The 18,249-nt window shown below is 49.5% G+C and overlaps 5 protein-coding genes across 5 annotated transcripts; 3 read left to right on the top strand and 2 right to left on the bottom strand.

Annotated features, from left to right (window-relative positions):
* Positions 1-323: 323 nt before the first annotated feature.
* On the top strand, positions 324-1,533 carry COCSADRAFT_29108 (uncharacterized protein; the record flags this gene model as incomplete). The annotated part of the gene is made up of 6 exons (XM_007704839.1): positions 324-485; positions 547-682; positions 741-752; positions 967-1,111; positions 1,272-1,305; positions 1,420-1,533. 6 exons carry the CDS (start codon positions 324-326, stop codon positions 1,531-1,533), a joined length of 603 nt encoding a protein of 200 aa, XP_007703029.1.
* Positions 1,534-4,330: 2,797 nt separating this feature from the next.
* Positions 4,331-5,971, top strand: COCSADRAFT_202165 (uncharacterized protein; the record flags this gene model as incomplete). The annotated part of the gene is made up of 5 exons (XM_007704996.1): positions 4,331-4,481; positions 4,540-4,658; positions 4,717-4,852; positions 4,905-5,351; positions 5,459-5,971. The coding sequence occupies 5 exons, from the start codon at positions 4,331-4,333 to the stop codon at positions 5,830-5,832; spliced, it is 1,227 nt and encodes a 408-aa protein (XP_007703186.1). The 3' UTR covers positions 5,833-5,971.
* Positions 5,972-7,121: 1,150 nt separating this feature from the next.
* On the bottom strand, positions 7,122-7,532 carry COCSADRAFT_98110 (uncharacterized protein; the record flags this gene model as incomplete). The annotated part of the gene is made up of 1 exon (XM_007704995.1): positions 7,122-7,532. The coding sequence occupies one exon, from the start codon at positions 7,530-7,532 to the stop codon at positions 7,122-7,124; it is 411 nt and encodes a 136-aa protein (XP_007703185.1).
* Positions 7,533-9,778: 2,246 nt separating this feature from the next.
* On the top strand, positions 9,779-11,009 carry COCSADRAFT_192649 (uncharacterized protein; the record flags this gene model as incomplete). The annotated part of the gene is made up of 4 exons (XM_007704994.1): positions 9,779-9,918; positions 10,111-10,138; positions 10,209-10,489; positions 10,582-11,009. Exons 1-4 carry the CDS (start codon positions 9,828-9,830, stop codon positions 11,007-11,009), a joined length of 828 nt encoding a protein of 275 aa, XP_007703184.1. The 5' UTR covers positions 9,779-9,827.
* A 965-nt stretch (positions 11,010-11,974) lies between these two features.
* On the bottom strand, positions 11,975-17,662 carry COCSADRAFT_97659 (uncharacterized protein; the record flags this gene model as incomplete). The annotated part of the gene is made up of 3 exons (XM_007704993.1): positions 11,975-12,085; positions 12,140-17,086; positions 17,153-17,662. 3 exons carry the CDS (start codon positions 17,660-17,662, stop codon positions 11,975-11,977), a joined length of 5,568 nt encoding a protein of 1,855 aa, XP_007703183.1.
* Positions 17,663-18,249: the final 587 nt, after the last annotated feature.

Below are 18,249 nucleotides of genomic sequence, written 5' to 3'. Positions count from 1 at the left end.
CACGTGACCGGAGTTTGTTGATTGCGCTATCGTTTGACATTTAACTCGATTTCGATGATGCTGACTATGCCGCATGGAGCTTTCTGAAAAAAGATGTAACTCACAATGAAGGATTTCCACACCACATTAACTTTTGTGGTACTCACGCCACCTTGGCACCGTCACTTCATGTCACTCGATAAGTAGCATCGGGCTGCAAGCGGTTGTTCCCTGGCATAATGATATCTAATGGTGGTCAAGCTAAGGAACCTTGAAAAAAACTCGTTGCCTTTTCACTTTTGGACACTTGCAAGCCTACAAAACACTCCGAGATCTTTGCAGAAATGACAGATTCAATGGGTCTGACAGAGACCAGGCAGACAGAGATCTTACTCGTCGCATGGGTTATGACTGGGGCTGTTATTTATCGGTCGCTATCAATCTTTTTTCCAGTAAAGCTAGTTCATGATATTGGCTGGGACGACCACTTCATTTTGCTGTCGTTGGTACGGCATTCTCGAATTCTATTCCCATCGAACTGACGATTAGAACTCATATTATGTTTAGATCTTCAGCATCATTGCCTCATCATTTGTTCCCTACGGGGTTGTATTAGGATTCGGTCAGCATACAGCAGTAGTTGTCGCACAATTCGGCAATGAGCGGCTTTCCAAAGGCGCAATGATTCAGATGCTAGGATATCGTACATTCTTTATGGATAAACACGAGAGACTAGCATGGCTCAAGTTGACACATTGTAGCTTTTAATATTGGTAAGTGTTCTGTGACTTCGTACTTGTAGCTTTGGCTAAGAAGTGACAATCTATAGCCGCATTCAGCTTATCGAACATGTCCATCACGATTCTCGTTTACTAGCTTCTCTCAAGTCCATGACAAACTATTTCTCTATACTCTATGGCGATTCTGCAAGTATTGTTTACCATAATTATAGTTGTCCTAGCATTTACACAATACCAACCGACCCAGAAACTATGAGAGAAGTCATTGCCAGGCTCGTGCTGGAATACAAATATTCTCAACAGCTTTTTGTACTGGTTCTGCGCGTACACGACGTTCACGGACGTGGTATTGGCAGTGGCGCCGGCATGCAAATTCTGGGATCTGCAGATGGGTTAGTCCACGAAGGTTGGCCTCATCGTGATGATGAGTATGACCATGCTGTCTGCGATAATCACCATCGTTAAGGAGACGTATTTGTCGTTGTTTACAGACACAACTGATCCCGTAAGTATATCAACAGACAGTGTGAGACCATAACTGATGGTGCCCAGTTTGGAAGCCTGTGCCGCTGGTGATATGGGGCTTGTAAGTCACTTTCTTTCTTCTTTTATTCTTCATACTAGGTTGATTTCTGTATAGAGTAGAACAAAACATCGTCATTATGGCCACCTGTGTACCCATGATGCGACCTTTCTTTAGCCGCACATGGAGGTGTGGTTTTTCGATAAAGCCAGGGGCTCGATCCAGGTTTCTAGCTCAAGATCTATCCACATATACAAAAAGAACAAGAAGCCAACTCAAGTGCCGATCTAGGTCGATCTCCGATGTCGCCTTGACCTAATTCGAATTGCATGGGGATCGATTTGACCAAACGGCAAACGGGGATCATACAGTAGACGAGAAATAGCCTAGAAGAACTATAAGAAATGATGACATCATGAACGGAAAAAAGCAGAAATGGTGTCCAGCCACAAATCTTAGGGTTTAGCCACGGTAGCTTGCACTAACAGCCTAAGACTACCAACCGATGTGTCCACAGGTATCCTCTCTACAATACTAACTACAGCAACAATGATCAGACAGTCACACGTATATGTGTATATATATTTTCCGCCGTTCCCAAGGTCTTTGAGGTAGCTCGAGTATGCAAGTTTCTCTAGCGAAGGACATATTGGTGTTTTGGCTGCCAAGAGAATGCAACTCTAGCATTGATTGATGATGTCAAGGTAGGGGAATTCCAATAACTGTTTGCTATCGACACACACAACTGCTATGGCGCAGTGATCCCGCCTCCCCCTTAAGCTTTGCATTTCCTGATGGTTGCTTGACGACGTTCGCACCACCGCTAACAGGGCCTAGAACAGTATCCTGTTGAAGTTTGGATGGGACGCTGGCACCCGCAGCTAGCCGAAAACTGGGGCGAACTGGACAAGAACGGCACGAGGATAGATGGCGAAATACGGGACTCCATATACCCAGACCTGAGTGTGAGCGAAGGAGGCGGGAGGAGGTCTGCAGGTACGCTCGCTTATCGCCATGGAGGCCTTACATTTGTATACGAAGGATCTCGATTTTAGAGAGGTATCACCTAGCCCGTGCGCTCATTCTCCACAACTAAAACACTGCTTTCTTATCGCAGACATATCGACGTGGGCTACGAGAAAGCTTACTTTGATTATTATCAATAGCTGCCTCTTTTTTAGCCGAATTTCTCTACTCTTTATATCGGTATTGTGCCGTTTTTGGATGGGTGGACTCAATCTTGAGTGGGCGCACGGGCCAGCCGATTCCTCACAAAACGAGCTCCTTCGTATTCGTAGTACGTATGTGAGTAATGTAGACCAGTGGAAGTCTTGTTGACCGGCGCGGCGTTGCCTTCTTCTTATAGCTAGCACTTCCATCGTAGGCTCCACGGAGTGGTGGCAGACTCTTGGCTCTGATGCCACTTCAGCCACAGACAATTGGAATGCTTAGGTTGAGAGTTGCAGTATGATAGGCTGCGAGCGAACCTAACGGACCAAAAGGATCTACGTTTGAATATAGTTTTTAGAATTGTAAGAAGCATCGTTGACCTGGCTATATCAGGGCGATGGTAAGGGCCTGGTTTAGTTTAATGCATCAGTTTAGCAACGACGAGATAACGGAGGCTAGAGTGTATGTATACATAGAATATACTACTTTATGTATACGATGATGGAGGGAGGAGCGAGTAAGCTGGGTGAGAGAAGGGTGTTTCGGGTGGAGCTTATGGGGGGCAGGGCTAGAACAAGGGTGAGACGGCAGTGCGAAGCGAAGGCGCAATTAGTTAAGGCTTATTCCCGACGCTGGGATAGCCTTGTGACGTAGAAGGGAGAGAAGACAGGCTGATCGATTGGTCGAGGTGAAGATGCTCTCAGTAAGGCTACCCAATACCAGTGAATTCTTCATTATTTGCATGGAGTCGCATAGGCATGTGTATGCTACTATGAATAAGTCGCCAGGGAGAAAACGTGAATAGTCAGCGATGGCGAGGCACGCGCTCGTGCGCCCATGCGCCCAGTTCCAGAAGCTGGATGCGAAAACACAGGTGCCGGATGATGGATCTGTGTTTCTGTGCTCATGGTGCGCGTGAGGCCCAAAGGTCAAAGGTCTCAACAGTCACTTAAGCAGGGACAAGGCAGTCAGTCTCTCGGCGCATTGCTCAAGTCTGGTTTTGTGGTGCTGTCAGCCAACTGTCACTCGTCCCGCGTACAGTTCAGCACGGCAAGGTACTGCTGAGCATACATGTCATCATGCGATGCAGAACCGGCAGTTTTCTTACCAATGAAGACTGCGCAGCCCAAGGCCAGAGCCTTGGTCGACGAACAGAATAGATACGTGTGCAGTCTGCGAGGCGCCGGGATAAGAGGCACATTGCGTTTCGGGAGATCAACATCTGTGACGGCGCTGTACCTAGATGGCAAAGCCGATGAGCGCACGTGCGCTGTGCTTGAGTCGGGTTCCAAGCAGAGGCGTTGCAAGGGCAGCCAATGCCCAGCGGCGGCAGGGCAATAGATTAAGGCAAGGCCCGAGGCAGAGCCAGGAGAGCTAAAGGTGCTACTCGGACCAACTCCAGTGGCACCTTTAATCGTCAGTGACAACTAATCATGTTGGATCGATCCAGTTCACCCCCTTTCCACCCTCTCAAAACAAAATAGAATTGAATTGCTTCGTGCCACCAGTTCACGCGCAGCCACATTCAGGGACGCTAGGAATCACTTCTTCGAGACGTCTGCGGAGCACGCTCCTAGGCTGCCTGTCAACGGTCTGTAGGGGTCCCTGGCCCAGGCATGCGGGTGATACAGACATTCGGCTCAATAGCAAGATAGTCGAAACTCTGCACGACCGCCGCCCTAAACATCAGACTACCGCATGTAGTGAGAAATGGGTGGTAAAACCTGCGTGTGCGGCTGCATGAGTCCCCCCAAGACTTGACTGCCCTCCCAATCATACGGTTTGTGCCGCTAAATGCGTTCGCTACCCTCCATGTTACATATATCGCCATGCCTCCTACGCATGCCCATCTGCAGTCTTTAGCCAGTTGTTGTTGAAGTACCTCAAGCCTTATTCACAACTGCGCAACTGTCTCACCATGCCCATCACCTGGAGTGTTGCGGTTCCTACGCTTGTGGGGAGCCTTTGTTCCGCCGTTGCCACCTCGTGCGTTCTCGTCTGCTATGTCATCTACGCCGACCAACAACGCTCTTTCCGTCACGTACTTGTTTTGAATCTCGCTCTCGCTGGTACGACGCCTCACCCCCTAATTGCCGCCTCTACAGGTCAGACTAACCACCACAACAGAATTCATCAACTCAGTGAACAATTCAGTATCAGGAGCCTGGGTCGTCGCAAATCAACGTGACTTGGTCGATGGCGTCGCTTGTAATTTAAATGGTTGGGTGGGCCAGTGGTCCGTTCAGGTGAGCCATCTCAAACCCGATATCCACTCTCTTGGATCCTTCACTGACAAATTTACAGGCGGCCGACTTTTCCATCCTGGCCATCGCCATCGTCACACTCCTTACCATTACTCGAAAGACTTACATGCCCAATGTCTCTACCCTGAAGAAGATCCTCATCTGCTCGTCTTGCTGGATCATGCCCACCATATCATGTAATTCATATTGCGCCTGAGTACCTAAGTCAAGGCTGACTTCAACAAACAGCATGTACTGCCCTAGGACTCAACGAAATCGTCCCCGTTAGTGGCAATTGGTGCTGGATAAGTGCCAAACGAACTGACCTGCGCTACGGCCTGACTCATGCATGGCGATTCACCATCATCTTCATCACCATTGGCATATATGTCTACATATGGATTTACATGAAGAGGCACTTTTCAACCCTGCGTGCGCACAGCATGGGAAAATCGTACGACCCAGGAAGTTCTGTTAGGCGGCGCGAATTCCGTCGAGATGATGCTTTCCAGTTGAAGAGCGAATCCGAAGTGGAGCTACATAAGATCAATGTCGAGTACCGTTATGAAGTGAAACACGCCCAAAGTGGCAGCGTTGGAAAAGCACAACTTGCCGCATCATCCGTCGAAGCGGGCAAGGATGACAGTATCCAAAGTGATACAATGTCAAAAGCGCCCTCTCCCAACAGTTCACCATGTATGTCAGCTCTTCCCTTTTCCAAAATTTTGTTTCTGTTTTGCCACCCCCTAGTTCCTAGATTTCTATCCATTATTATCTTAAACTGACTGTGTTTGTTGTCACAGACGCACACCCCGCTGTAGATTCCGAACGCGACGTTGAAGCTGCCAGGACAGCAACAGCAATAGCTGGAGCACAGGGCCCTCCAACCAACTTGACTGGAACTCTCTATAATGGGGTCAGCGGCCGGAACGTCGAAAAGGAAATCCAGAGAATGCTTCTTCTCAACGCATATCCTATCTTATACGTCATCCTCTGGGCGCCTGGTTTGATCAATCGTCTCGTGGAAGCATCAGGGCACAAAAGTAAGACGTTGACCATCCTTCAATGTTCAACGCAATTCATCGGACTTGCAAACGCCCTCACGTATGGGTTCAATGAGCATCTGAGAAAAATGGTCAAAGGGGACTTGATGGCGCGGTTCAGAAGGAGACCGTGATCAGTATCTTGATGATTATCTCTTTTGTACACCTGTCGCATTACCAAATGCTCAGTCCTCATCTTGACTGATTGATTCAGCAAGATTCTGTAAATAACGAACAATAACAACGATAACATGTAATGTAAATACATCAACGACTATACCAACTCTCGGCACATTATCACGGATACGTGATAGACTTAGTTGTTGCGTGAACTATGACGACGATGCTCACATGATGCACTACTCCAGCACTACCCCTGCACGGATCCTCCACCACCCGTAAAAGGTCGGCCCTGCATCGGTCCGTCCCAGTCTAATTCAGCAAAGCTTCGGCTTTGACTGCTGATCACGTTCCTCAGAAATGCGGAGCGTTCTGCGGGTGTGGGACGATACAATTATCAACCTCGATCTGCCAAGTTTCAGCAGCAATTCCTGAAACAGTGGTTTAGTGATGCTAATACTAACATAACTTCTCAAGCCAGCCCTGTTTATCTATTATGCATTACCCACGGCGATCTTTTTGCACCGTGCATGGCTCAAATCCACTTTACTGTTCTTGGCATTTATTTTCTTCGGGATTCATAGGTTCGCTGGATGACTTTGTCGAAAAACACCGACGGCGCTTAATAAATCGTGCGTCATAACCTAACCAGAAGATGGGGGTAGATAAAATTTCCCTAGATATCTGCGCCTGGCATCCTTGACGAATGCACTCTATATACGCTTGGCAGGCCAATCGCGACATGTCAGAAACCCATGATCACCTTTTATATCAGGCAATCTTGGCAGACTTACTTGATGCTGATAAATATATGCCAATCATGCCCAAACTCGGCAGGTACGCTACTGCTCCTTTTCCTTGATAACAGCAACGGGATTTTAGTACGTCGCAATCACTTCTTTTCTTGAAGAGGACGCTCGCAAAACTAGCGGCTTTGATCCAGTTTTTTTTATCCAGTTTTCGATCATCGCGTGGGGTAGACTAGAAGTCGTGCTGCTTTTACGGCGATTTAAAGTCCCACAAGACTCCGAATAAGCAGGGTTAGGCCACTGTTACTACTTCGGGACTGCACGCCCGCTCACGACCACTCACATCACAAAGCAAAACCCGTGGCATCCAAGGTTCAACAACACGGCCAACGGCATGATAAAATAAAATGGAAAGATAGGCGATACGGGGATAATGTATATTGCAACATGATATAGACTAAAAAAAGACTAAAACTGTTTTGACTGTACTATTTTCATACGCGAAGACTCTAAAGCATTGCTTTGACATGTGGGTCCATAACTGCATACTGAAACTACTGTTTCCACATCTCGGCAAGAATATCTTTCGGGGATTGACCTTGATTATCTGGAGGGATCTTATTTTTCAACTGCTCCAGGTACTCCGCAGCCTCCGCATCGTCCCACGTGTCTTTAAGAAACTGGAAGCCAAGGAGTCCGCGGTTTTGGCCCTGGTAGACAACCAAGACTTTTGCTTCTGCTAGCTCATCTTTGGCCAAGACCGAACCACTAGCATTACAGCGTCTAAGATACTCTGCATACTCATCCATTACCTCGTAGCAGAGTTCGTGGTCTCGAAGTGTGCTGCGTTTTCCTGGAGATAACGGCTTGCCTTCGTCCATATACGCTACAAACTCATCGTGAATGTCGTTGAATTCAGCCATGCTATCAACAGTATATGTTGCGTAGATCTTGAGATTTAGCATCACCTCGAAAGTGTCTGACTTGAAACTGGTATCGAGCCATCCCCCGCTCCTAATATGTGCATGCTTCCCCGCTTTGTATAACGGCCCAAACCTCCAGAACTCGTTACACTGACGTCCTGGTTCGAAAACGGTGTCTGGAGCAAATGTTACCCGCCTCTTCCGAACTTGCCTAGGCACGGGGGGCTTTCTAGGCATTTCGGACCTTCTAGATACTGGTGAAGGTGAAGCCGTAGGTGTGGCGGGCTTTTTAGGCACAGCCAGCTGTTTACATGTAGCGTAGCCTTTACGTACGGTTGGCTGGTTAGACATGGTAGGATTTTCGGGCACAAGTGAATTTATACGCATGGCGGGTTTTGTGGGCTTAGTCGGCTGTTTAGGTGTGGTGGAATTTCTACGCAAAATTAGCTGATTAGACGTGGCAGGCTTTTCGAGCACAGGTGAAGTTCTACGCATGGCGGACTTTTCGGGCACGGCGAGCTTTGTAGATTTGGCGGACTCTTTAGATACAGTGAGGTGTTGAGACATTTTCAGCTATTTGTTTTCGATCGTAGATGTTGTTGTATAATAATAGTTTTGTAGGGAACAGTAGACACTTTTGTATCGGATATTGTCTCACACAATGATTGTAGATAGTTTCACAGTGAGCGACAGCTAAAATTCCAAGCTTTGTGAAGAGGTATCGATCATTTCATCCAAGACACAGAGTCAAGGATCGTACGAGACATTACGTTGTTCTATAGAGCGGGGTTAACTTATCTCCGTTACTGTAGAATAACATGGTTGGATTCACCCATGGAAAACTAGGGGAAGTCTAACTAGTCAAGGATGGGAACGCTCAGCCACAATCTGCTATCGAAATATGAAATGCTACCATAACAATGTATACAGAGGTATCTACATTAGGTGATATTCAAACACTATAACTCTCTAAGAATTACACTTAGGAATAATTCTACTTCTTGTTTTACAAGTGAGACATCTTACTCATCCCATGTGCGCACACTGAACACATTCACCTTGGAAATACGCAGCATCAAATCACTCCACAGTCTACTAGAACTCTATGCATTGATTTAGTGAATAATACATGAATAAATAGCCGCTAATCACAATTACACAGCTTACACGACTATAAAATACTTCATCATGGCTGCAACATGCAACAACAAGATTTTCATAATTTGCCTTCACTAGTATACATGCGTATAAATGGGTATATCCAGATGTCCTCTCTGTCAATTCGCTTACTCCGCCTTCCACTCATCACTAAACGGATAATCAGTATAGCCCCTTTCACCCCATTGTGAAGGTAAAAGGTATCACGGTTGTAAGGGTTGAATTCAACTCCTTTCTGCAATTTGAACACCAGATCAGGTGTCGAGATAAAGTAGTGTCCAAACGCCATAACGATATCCCTGTCCTTATGCTGCTCTACATACTGCTTTGCTTTTTGGGGCTTGAAACCTCCAGCTAGGAGCAATGGGCCAGTGAAGTGTGGTAATAGGGGTTCAACTGATTCCGTGATTTCGGCGTCGTCGATACCGAGAACACGTGATATCCTCGCCACTGTCCATATAAGAGCGCAGTCGATGAGCCTTCAGTTCAAGACAGAGCATGCTGATGCAGACATTGTATATCTGTTTGTGTGTCGTGCTGTAGGTCAACGTGGAAAGCTATAAATTCTACAAAATGTAAAGTTATCAACGTAAGACTGAATTTCCTAATTGTTATAAGACTCCTGTGTGTTAGTGAAATGGATGTTTTCCTCTAGAAGCGATTAGTTATGTGAACAATCTCAACGTATTGTGTGAAACAACGTGAATTGATGTTGATTATATCTCAAATCCCCTTTGAAAACTACCAGGGGGCATGCGGACGGGCAAGACCAGGTCTTTCGGCGGTGATTTTGTACAGTGAAGAGGTTTGATAGGCAAAGCCAACTACAAATAGGATAGCCCACGGGAGTCAATGGTCGCTAGATGTATTCGGTATATGTAAGATACACCCCAGTGATTATAAAGATGACGTCACATTATGAAACAACGAGTCTAGATTAATGCATTGTCGCAAGTCCCAATATGCAATTCACTGCTGCCTGCACATACCCTTCACTCATTGTCGAGCCATTACGGTTCCCGCTTTAAGCACCCATATCTCGCTAAGCACCTTTCACTCCCACATACTGATGCTTTTGCACAACAGATATCATGTCCTTCAACTATATAAAGCACTTTTACCATCGTAGCCACTTCCACCCAACAGTACTCAGCATTCTCAACCAAGAAGTCAGAAAACATGATTGCACTCTTAGTTACAGATCTTGTTCAGGAGACTGTACCCAAATTCGGTCCCTTCTGCGGTACTCCAGTGCCCGTCTACGACAACGGTACAAAGGCCACCAACTCGCCCGACTACATAGCCGAGCTGGAGAAACATGAAGCTTTGAAAAGCCAAGGCTCGACTGATGCTTGAGGAACTGAAGGCGATCCCATTCGCTGGTCGCGCACTGGCGAGCATTAGGTTGTTATCCCGTACTGCTTCGCACAAGAGCATGACTGCAGGAACATCCGAAACGTAGTGGATAACGGTATGGCCAAGTGTATTGAGTAAGTAACCACTAAACATACGCTTTTTTTCATCTCTTTTGCTTCATATAGGAACTTAACAAACTCGTAGACATCTCAGCGGCCCAGCGAGTCGCACCGCCGGCCACGCCATCAGCTTCCAAGAGCGCAAGAACACCCAAGAAAAACCACTGTACTGTGCTTCTCCCACGAACTGTGATGTCTGGAACGATAGGGTCCCCAAGGACACTGTTGCGATCGAATACACCGAGAACAAAGGCTGGGGCGGAAGTGTCGGTCTGACACGCAACGGGAAGCCCTGGCAGCAACTCGTATATATTGCCAGTGGATATACACTGCTTGGAGTCATGCACGAGCTCGACCATGTTCTAGGTGAGCCGACTCCCCTATTACTACATCAACTGCAAACTCTATCAGACATTAGGAAAGTGACAGCAAAAATAGAATAGCTACTAACCGACTAGGCATGGCCCACGAGCACAACCACTCCGACTGCGACACCTACATCAAAGTCACCCCCAAAGCCCTTGCAGACTGGGATGCATGCTGGCAGAGCGTCCACACCCACGAAGACCCGCTCATCACGCCCGAAAACCTCCGCTGCTCCATCCGTCTAACCATCAAATACGGTTGTACGTGCGCCGCCTTTGTCAAAAACTACGTTGAACCAGGATGGCCTATCAAGTCAAACGCCGGCTTCGATATCGCCAGCATCATGCATTATGCCAGTGTATCCGAGTATTCGAACCAGCGGTGCATCACTAAGGGTGAGTATTGTCCTGTGATGGCGTATGTGGATCCGAAGGATCATAGCAAAGGGACGAGGTTGGTGGAACAGGTGAGGAGGCCTAGTGAGAAGGATTTGATGTGGGTCAAGAGGAACTATCCGTGATAAGTAGTAGTTCTAGACAGTAGAAGCTTTTACACTAGAAAAGAATGCTCATTCAGACGCTACTTTCTTACTCCATCTCCCGAGCTTTGTAAAGGGAAACATAAAGTCACGAAGCTGTGCTAGTAGACTGCTGTCTGGGCAACCCGGTTTTTTGGTACTTCATAGATACATTGAGGGTACAAAGAGAATACGAAGCTCCGTTCCTGAGTCCTCTTCGCACCCGTATCCTTGTCAGACTACAAGTCAGCCAAATGCATCCCCTTTCACTTGAAAAGTAACTTCTCTCAACAAACCAAGCACGCGGTACTTCTGATCTCTACACTCAGACCAACCGATCTGTATATTCATTGTAAACTTCCGCATACACGCTATACTCTTCGCGGTACTGACCATGACTTATGCAAGCCAATAGTGACCCACACGTACCCGACATTGTCCGAGATCCTGCGTGTCCCAACGTGTTCAACAGCTTACGCTCATGCAGCCACCCGCTGCAGGTCAGCCTCAACCACATGTCCGAGACTCCTCCAATCGGGGAAATGAGCGGGGTACATGTTGCCTAGGCTCGCGTATTCAATCTCCATTGTTGGGCTTATCGGACGTGTTCCGTATCCCTGGGTCGAGAGATAGTCGGTTATGTTGCTGCACATCACGTCATCGAGAGCCATAGGTAATGTGGAACGCATCGGCTCGTGTCCCGGCATGTATCCATGTTGCATTGACCTCAAGTTGATACCATTTATGTTTGAACAATATTTTATTGCATTACAATACATAACGTAACCTTATCATGACACATTCATCGAACAAGCCTGCCAAGCCGGCGACAAACCAGACGCTCGGAAGGCATCTCTGCACTCGATAGAACGAGCTTGGGGAATGACGCGTGTACCAGCATAGTCTTTCCATATTAGTGCCCGCTTTTTACCTTGTTGTCAATCATCCTCCCAGTAGCCATAGTATGCTTAGAACTGAGCAATGGCAACTGAGACGGCTTGGTCGTCAGAGTGGCTAATGCTGATATTGATGTTCTTGACGCCGACACGCTTGGCTTCTTCGTCGGCTTTGCCGTACAACTGGAGTCACATTAGAAAATACTTTGAAAAAATCGCTGAGCTTGTGTCACATACCTGAACTGACGGCGCTCCTGACTCATCGTTGACAATCTCAATGTCTTTCAAAGGAGCGCCAGCACCTTCACCCTTGACACCAAGAGACTTGAAAACGGCCTCCTTCGCAGACCATTTGCCAGTGAAGCTTGCTTGGGGGTTCGGGGCCTTTCGGCAGTATGCAATCTCCTTCTCGGTGAAATTGCGCTCAATGAAGGTGTCATTCTCAATGTTCAGAGCACTAAGGCTCTCAACATCGATACCGACCTTAGAGCTGGCGGACGCGGTAGCCTGTGTAAGTTGCTCAAGCATCTTCATGGTTTCTTGAGACTTCTTGTCCTTCTTGGGAGCCGGCGTAGGGTTCTTCGGGTAGCTGTATGTCGATGTCTTCTTGTCGACCGTGACACGAACTTGTGGGTTAAGGAAAATCTCCTGCATCTTCTCGTCCTCATATGGTGCCTTGTCCTTGGCGCGGAACATGGTGTTGTTTATGAGACCGTCATGGAAGTAGCGGTAAGCCTTCTTCTGGCGAGCTTCAACTTTTTGCTTGTAGGCAGCAAACTGGTGATGCTCAAGCGCAGCATATAGGTACCTGGGATGGATACCAATAGCCTGGGCTCCCTTTTGTCCGAAACCAAAGGAAGTAACAGAGAAAGCCTTGATACCATCGGTCTGAATAGCTTGTGATGGGTACACGATGTAATCGAACTTCTCCATGATCTTGTCGACGTTGTCCGCGTTGCGGTTGCCCGGTACGAGACCGGTGTTGAGCACCTGCAGACAGCCGTTGAACATCCATGCACCCGCGGCACCCTTGGGGTGACCAGTGAGATATTTCTGGAAGATACCAAGTAGTGCATTTCCCTTCTTGCGGCCGAGGTGACGCATCTGCTGGCAGATAACGTCGGACTCGTTCTTGTCGTTGGCAACAGTCGAAGTGCCGTGGAAAGAGGCAACATCAAGGTCATCGATTGTAAGACCCCATGTCGCAAGAGCGCCACGAAGAGGAGCGATGCGAGGATCTTGCTTCCAGAAGTTGTTACCCAGGCTGTTGAGCGCATCCTTCTCTTGTCGCTTGGCTTCCGCTTCAATGTTTGCAACGCGCTCCTCGAGATAGGCCGACTCATCGAAGTCATCACCAGAAACATCCTTCATGGCTGCGACCTCCTCTTGGAGATAAAGGACCTCTGATTCCTGCCACTGCTTGATTTGCTTGCGTCGCAGGTCCATCTGGCGCCTCCTGTACTTGATGTCAAGGAGGGGCGAGGGGAACTTGGATGGGTTCTCGCGTGCAGTTGTCAACACACCCTTGCCAGGAGCAGGAACTGAACGGCCAATCTTGTCGGTTGCGGTGGCCGTGAAACCGAGTACTCCGTAAATGGGAACACCCATGTCGAGAGCAAGCTTTGCGTCCATGATGACCTGCATTCCGCAACCTTGAGACTCCATAAATCCGTTCCTGGTGGTTGTGGTAGGACGGGACATCTCCCTCGGTGTGCGACCATGGGCGAACTCGTCTTCAGCGTTGCTAGTCGCCTTCATGTTGGCGAATTCGTACGAGCCTTCCTCCTGGAAGTCATCAAAACCACCGACGAAGCAGACGCGGGCCTTGCCCTCCACAATCGTGTCGTAACCAATGTCAATAGATTCGACAGCAGTAGCGCAAGCACCGACTGGGGTCTTGATGGGACCGGTGGACGACATGAGCAACATGTTGACCCAAGCGCTCATGGTGTTGATGAAGGACTCTTGGAGAATATCTTTCTGGACTGGCTTGTCCATGAAGCGGTCTTTGTACATTCCTCGAAGGGCAGTAGTACCACCAATACCGGAACCGACGCAGTTACCAACTTCAGAAAGGTGGACATACTGGTAGAACTCGTAGGGGTCGGTGATACCGCTGGAAAGCAGACATTCGGCAGTGGAAACAAGTACGAATAATGTTACTGGGTCGACTTGTGAGATGATATCATCAGGCACGCCGTATTTCTTAGCATCCCAACCAGTCGGGACCTGGCCAGCAACAAGGCGATCGAAGCGCAGGGCCTTGGGGATCAAAAGAGTGGCACCCTTCTTCATCCGGACAGTGTACTCGCCTGAGTCCTCAATGGCGAAAACCTCAACCTTGTCACCGTGCTCCCTCTTGAACTCTTCCGCTAGTTCCTTGGATGCCTCGAAAGGATCAAGGTCCTCCTCAATCTGGATCTCTTGCATGAGCTGCTTATTCTTAGGGTCATAGCCGTTGAACAGCTCTGGCTCAATAAGACGGATCCCAGAGTGTTTAAGAATGTACTTTTCGTACTTTGGCTTGACATCCTTGTCGTCAATTGGCTCGTTTGTCTTTGCGTCGACCCAGCCAGAGTAGCTCTTGCCCTTGAGAGGACCATTATGGTTCTTGATAAGACCCATGATCCAGGCCATCTCAACACATCCTTCAATGGAGAACTCGCCGTAGGCCTCCATCTCCCAGCGCGTCCTCGAGTTACCCCAGGGACCAACCTCGGCAAAACCGGTAACGACAACAACCTTCTCAAGGTCGACCATGCCCTTGAGGTTCTCGTTAAGAGGCTTGACTTCGGTATCCCAATCAGGGAGCTTGGGAAAATCGAACTTCATGTTTGCACGGGGTTCGATCTTGGCTGTCTTATACAGAGCTTCGCTCGCCTCGCCATTGACGACCTTGTTCTCGATAGCGTTTTCCTTAATGACGGCCCTGCGGATATCACTTGTTTCCGTGAGCTCCTTGCGGAGGTCTGTCATGAGGTCCTTGAGATTGGGGATGTACTGGAAGCCACCGTTGAGATCTGCCCAAACGGGCTCGACCTGGCACAGGTTGACAATCGGTGGCGCCATCAGACCAAGCAGGTTAAAGGCCATCTCTTGCTGAGAGAAGGTGCGTACACCATACTTCTCGATACCTTCGGCGACAATGTTGTTGGCGCCCATAAGTCCGGTACCACGGGTCCAGCCAATGACAGCACCGCAAATCGTGAGGTAGTTGCCCCAGCTTTCTGAGTGCCACCTTGAGAACAAAGTTTCTAGCGAAATCTTGGATTCCGAGTAGAGACCATCGTTGCCAAAAGTGCCATGGTTGGGCGACAAGGGAAGAATGACTTGTGCTGGGCGGGTCTCGTAACCGTAAGCCTGCTTCTGCTTCTTGACAGCTCCGAGCATACGCAAGAGGTTGGTCAGCATGATGCGATGTGCGAGCTCAGACTTGGAGTCAATGCTGTCAATCTCACGGCCATTCTCGGGGATGGCGGCGAAAGGAACGATAAGATCAAGGTCCCAGCCGAGGCCCTTCTTGGTGTCGAAGATGTAGTCAATCAAGGCTTCAACGTCCTGGTTGCTACCTTGGTTAAAAGGCACAACAATCAGCTGGGAGCCGCGAGCACCATATCGTGAGTACATGGATTGGTAGTACTCAGTGACTTCGCGTGAGAACCTAGAAGTCGTCACAACAACCTTGGCTCCACCACTGATGAGGCCCTGAAGGACCTGGGCACCAATGGAACCAGCGCCAGCACCCGTCATAAGAGCATACTTGCCCTGGAACGTAACACCAGACTTGGCGGCATCCTCAAGACAGTCGAGGTAGACACCGGTCAGCTTCTTGCTGTACTCCCAACCGTGATCATCTTTCCTCTTGAGATGCAGGAAGGGAATGGTCTCGACCTTGCCTTGTTTAGAGGCGTGCACGCGACCGTTGCGACCCCGCTTGCCACCGACAGCCTTGCCGTTCTCACTAGGCATGATTTGGCCCTCGTTCATGGAAAGAGAGCGGATGACGTTGCTGTACAAGTTCTTGATCTGGAGCTGCGATGATTTGGAAAGCTTGTGTTGCTGCTTAATGAGCTTGTATATTCTTTGCAAGTCGTTTTGGACCTTTGTTCGGTTGCCGTACTCGGACAGCTTTCCTCCTTCAGCCATTTCGCGCACGTAGTGTTCAAGCTTTCTAACGCTCGCTCTTGGAGCTTCTTGGTAGTTCATGTTGCCCTTGGGGTCAATCTCAAGATGAGGTGCGGTGGGTATGGCGACATCCTTGTAGACGGGTGCCTCGTTCAACACCTCCTTGCAGTTGTCAATGAGTTGTTGACCTAGCTCCTTTGCAAGCTCGTAGGTTTCACCGCGTTCAGTAGGGCAGTGGTCCATGTGATACTGCATGAAGTCAAGGAGCAGCGGGTTTGATCGGTTCATGATGGCAATGCAGCGGCTGACGATTTCACGATCGACAGCTTTGAGCTTGCCGAAGATGATATCGTAGTACATGGTGAGGGCATCTTGGCGAGCCCAGTTCCACGATGAGTCGTAGACACGCGCCTTGAGTGGCGTAAACTGAGGCTCAATTCCAGACGCGTAAAATTCGCCATGCTCAGTGGTCCAGAGATCAAGCTGGGCTTGAAGCGCAGACTGGGCCTTTTGTGAATCGACAAAAGACTTGTCGCCCGAGCGCAAGTCAATCTTGAGGTATCGCGCAAACAGCTCAAGTTGTTGCTTGAAAAGTTGGCGTTGGTCCTTGGTCAGGGCGTCAATGGCCGCAGGGTCCATCATCATGCCGCCACCAGAACCGCCAGAATCGCCGCCGGCTGTAGGAGCAGACAAGTTGATTCCGGCAATGCCTGCATATTTGTTCGCTTGCTCGTCCAAGAAAGCTTTGCCTTCTGCCTCGGATCCCAGACGCGCGGGTGGCTCGTTGGTAATGGCGAGCAGCAAGACTCCGTCCTGTCGGCCTTGCGCTAAACCCCACCTTGTCTCGAGGTGCTTGCGCACAGCTGTGATGTTGAAGCCACCAGGCATCTTGGAGGACACCATGCGGGCAATGAGGGAAGAGGATTGTTTTCCAAGCTGACCATTGAAGGTAGCTTGCATTGAAGCACCGAGCTCGTCGAGAGGGGTATCTTCAGGCTTCTCTGGAGTGGAGCCGAATTCCTTGCCCAAGTCTCCGAGGATTTCGTTCTGGAGGGTAGACTTGCCTGGGGGCACAAGTTAGTTGGATCACTGCTTCGTGGGTGTGCAATTGGTCTTACCTCCGACCAAGTCCTTGATGGCCTTGGACAGCGGAATGTCCATGAGGGGCTTCTTGAGCTTCTGGGCCACGAGCGTCCGCAGAATGTCGGTAGCAGTGACTGGTGCATCTGGAACCTGAGCTGCAGGCCCAGCGCTCGGTGGTGGTGGAGCGGCCGCAGCAGCAGGCGCCGATGCAGCGGGGGCAGACGAGGAGGCAGCTGGGGCGGAAGCTGGAGTCTCTGCCTCCTCCTCTATGGGGTCTACATCGTAGTAGATGTCCTTTGCGTCCTTGTTGTAGCAGAGGATTTGACGCTGCAGTGACCGGGCAGCATCGTGTGCTTCGTATTTGCTGGCCAGTGTGCGCTTTGCCATTACGCCGAGTGTGTCTGCGGGGCCAATCTCGACGATGCGCTCCGTCGTCTTCTCGCCGAGGACGACATCCTGCGTCTCAATCCACCTGACAGGCGAGGCGAATTGATATGCGAGCAGCTCAATGAGCAGCGTATGGGAGAGCTCCTGCTCGACCTCTGGACGCATGGTGAGGTGGGTGTGGAGGGCGGAGGAGGAGGTGGAGGAGGAAGCGTGGGTTGAGGCTCGACGGAGCTCAATGGGGTATCTCAGTCACAAAATAGACAAAAGGACTCGTGGGACAAGGAGGACAGAGAGGCGCCAGGGGAAAGAGGCGCTATTAGGTGGGTAGTGGGTAGTGTATGGTGCGGTGAGGGCACAACTGTGATGCGGATCAAGGGTCCGGGAGGGGTTGCAGTTTGTTTGCCTGTCCCCGCGGAAACTTTGTCTGGCGGGCAGTGAAGAAAAAAAGCTACGAGCGGGTGTTGCAGGGAGGCCAGGCCCAACGCATTGACGGGTTATCGGTTGGGTAAAGAACAGCGGCGTGGCCTTTGGTTGTTGCTGGCAGGGCCGTTGAGGATTTCGCCCGCCTCCATGCTCTGGTTGCTCACTAAAATTCCCGGATCCCTGCCCGGCACTGCAGCTCGTTACTGCTTTGGCCGATGCTCCACGACGCAGCGCCCCCATGTCGCCGGGAACAGTTGGGCTTGCGAGGGCCACTGAGCACTGCGCAAGGCAGCCGCAAGAAACGACAACAGGATTGGATCGCGACATTA

This window comes from Bipolaris sorokiniana (genome assembly GCF_000338995.1).
Source record: "Bipolaris sorokiniana ND90Pr unplaced genomic scaffold COCSAscaffold_13, whole genome shotgun sequence".
Taxonomy (NCBI): Eukaryota; Fungi; Ascomycota; class Dothideomycetes; order Pleosporales; family Pleosporaceae; genus Bipolaris; species Bipolaris sorokiniana.
Note: the sequence above shows the minus strand (reverse complement) of the source record. Positions and strands in the feature narration are given on the sequence as shown.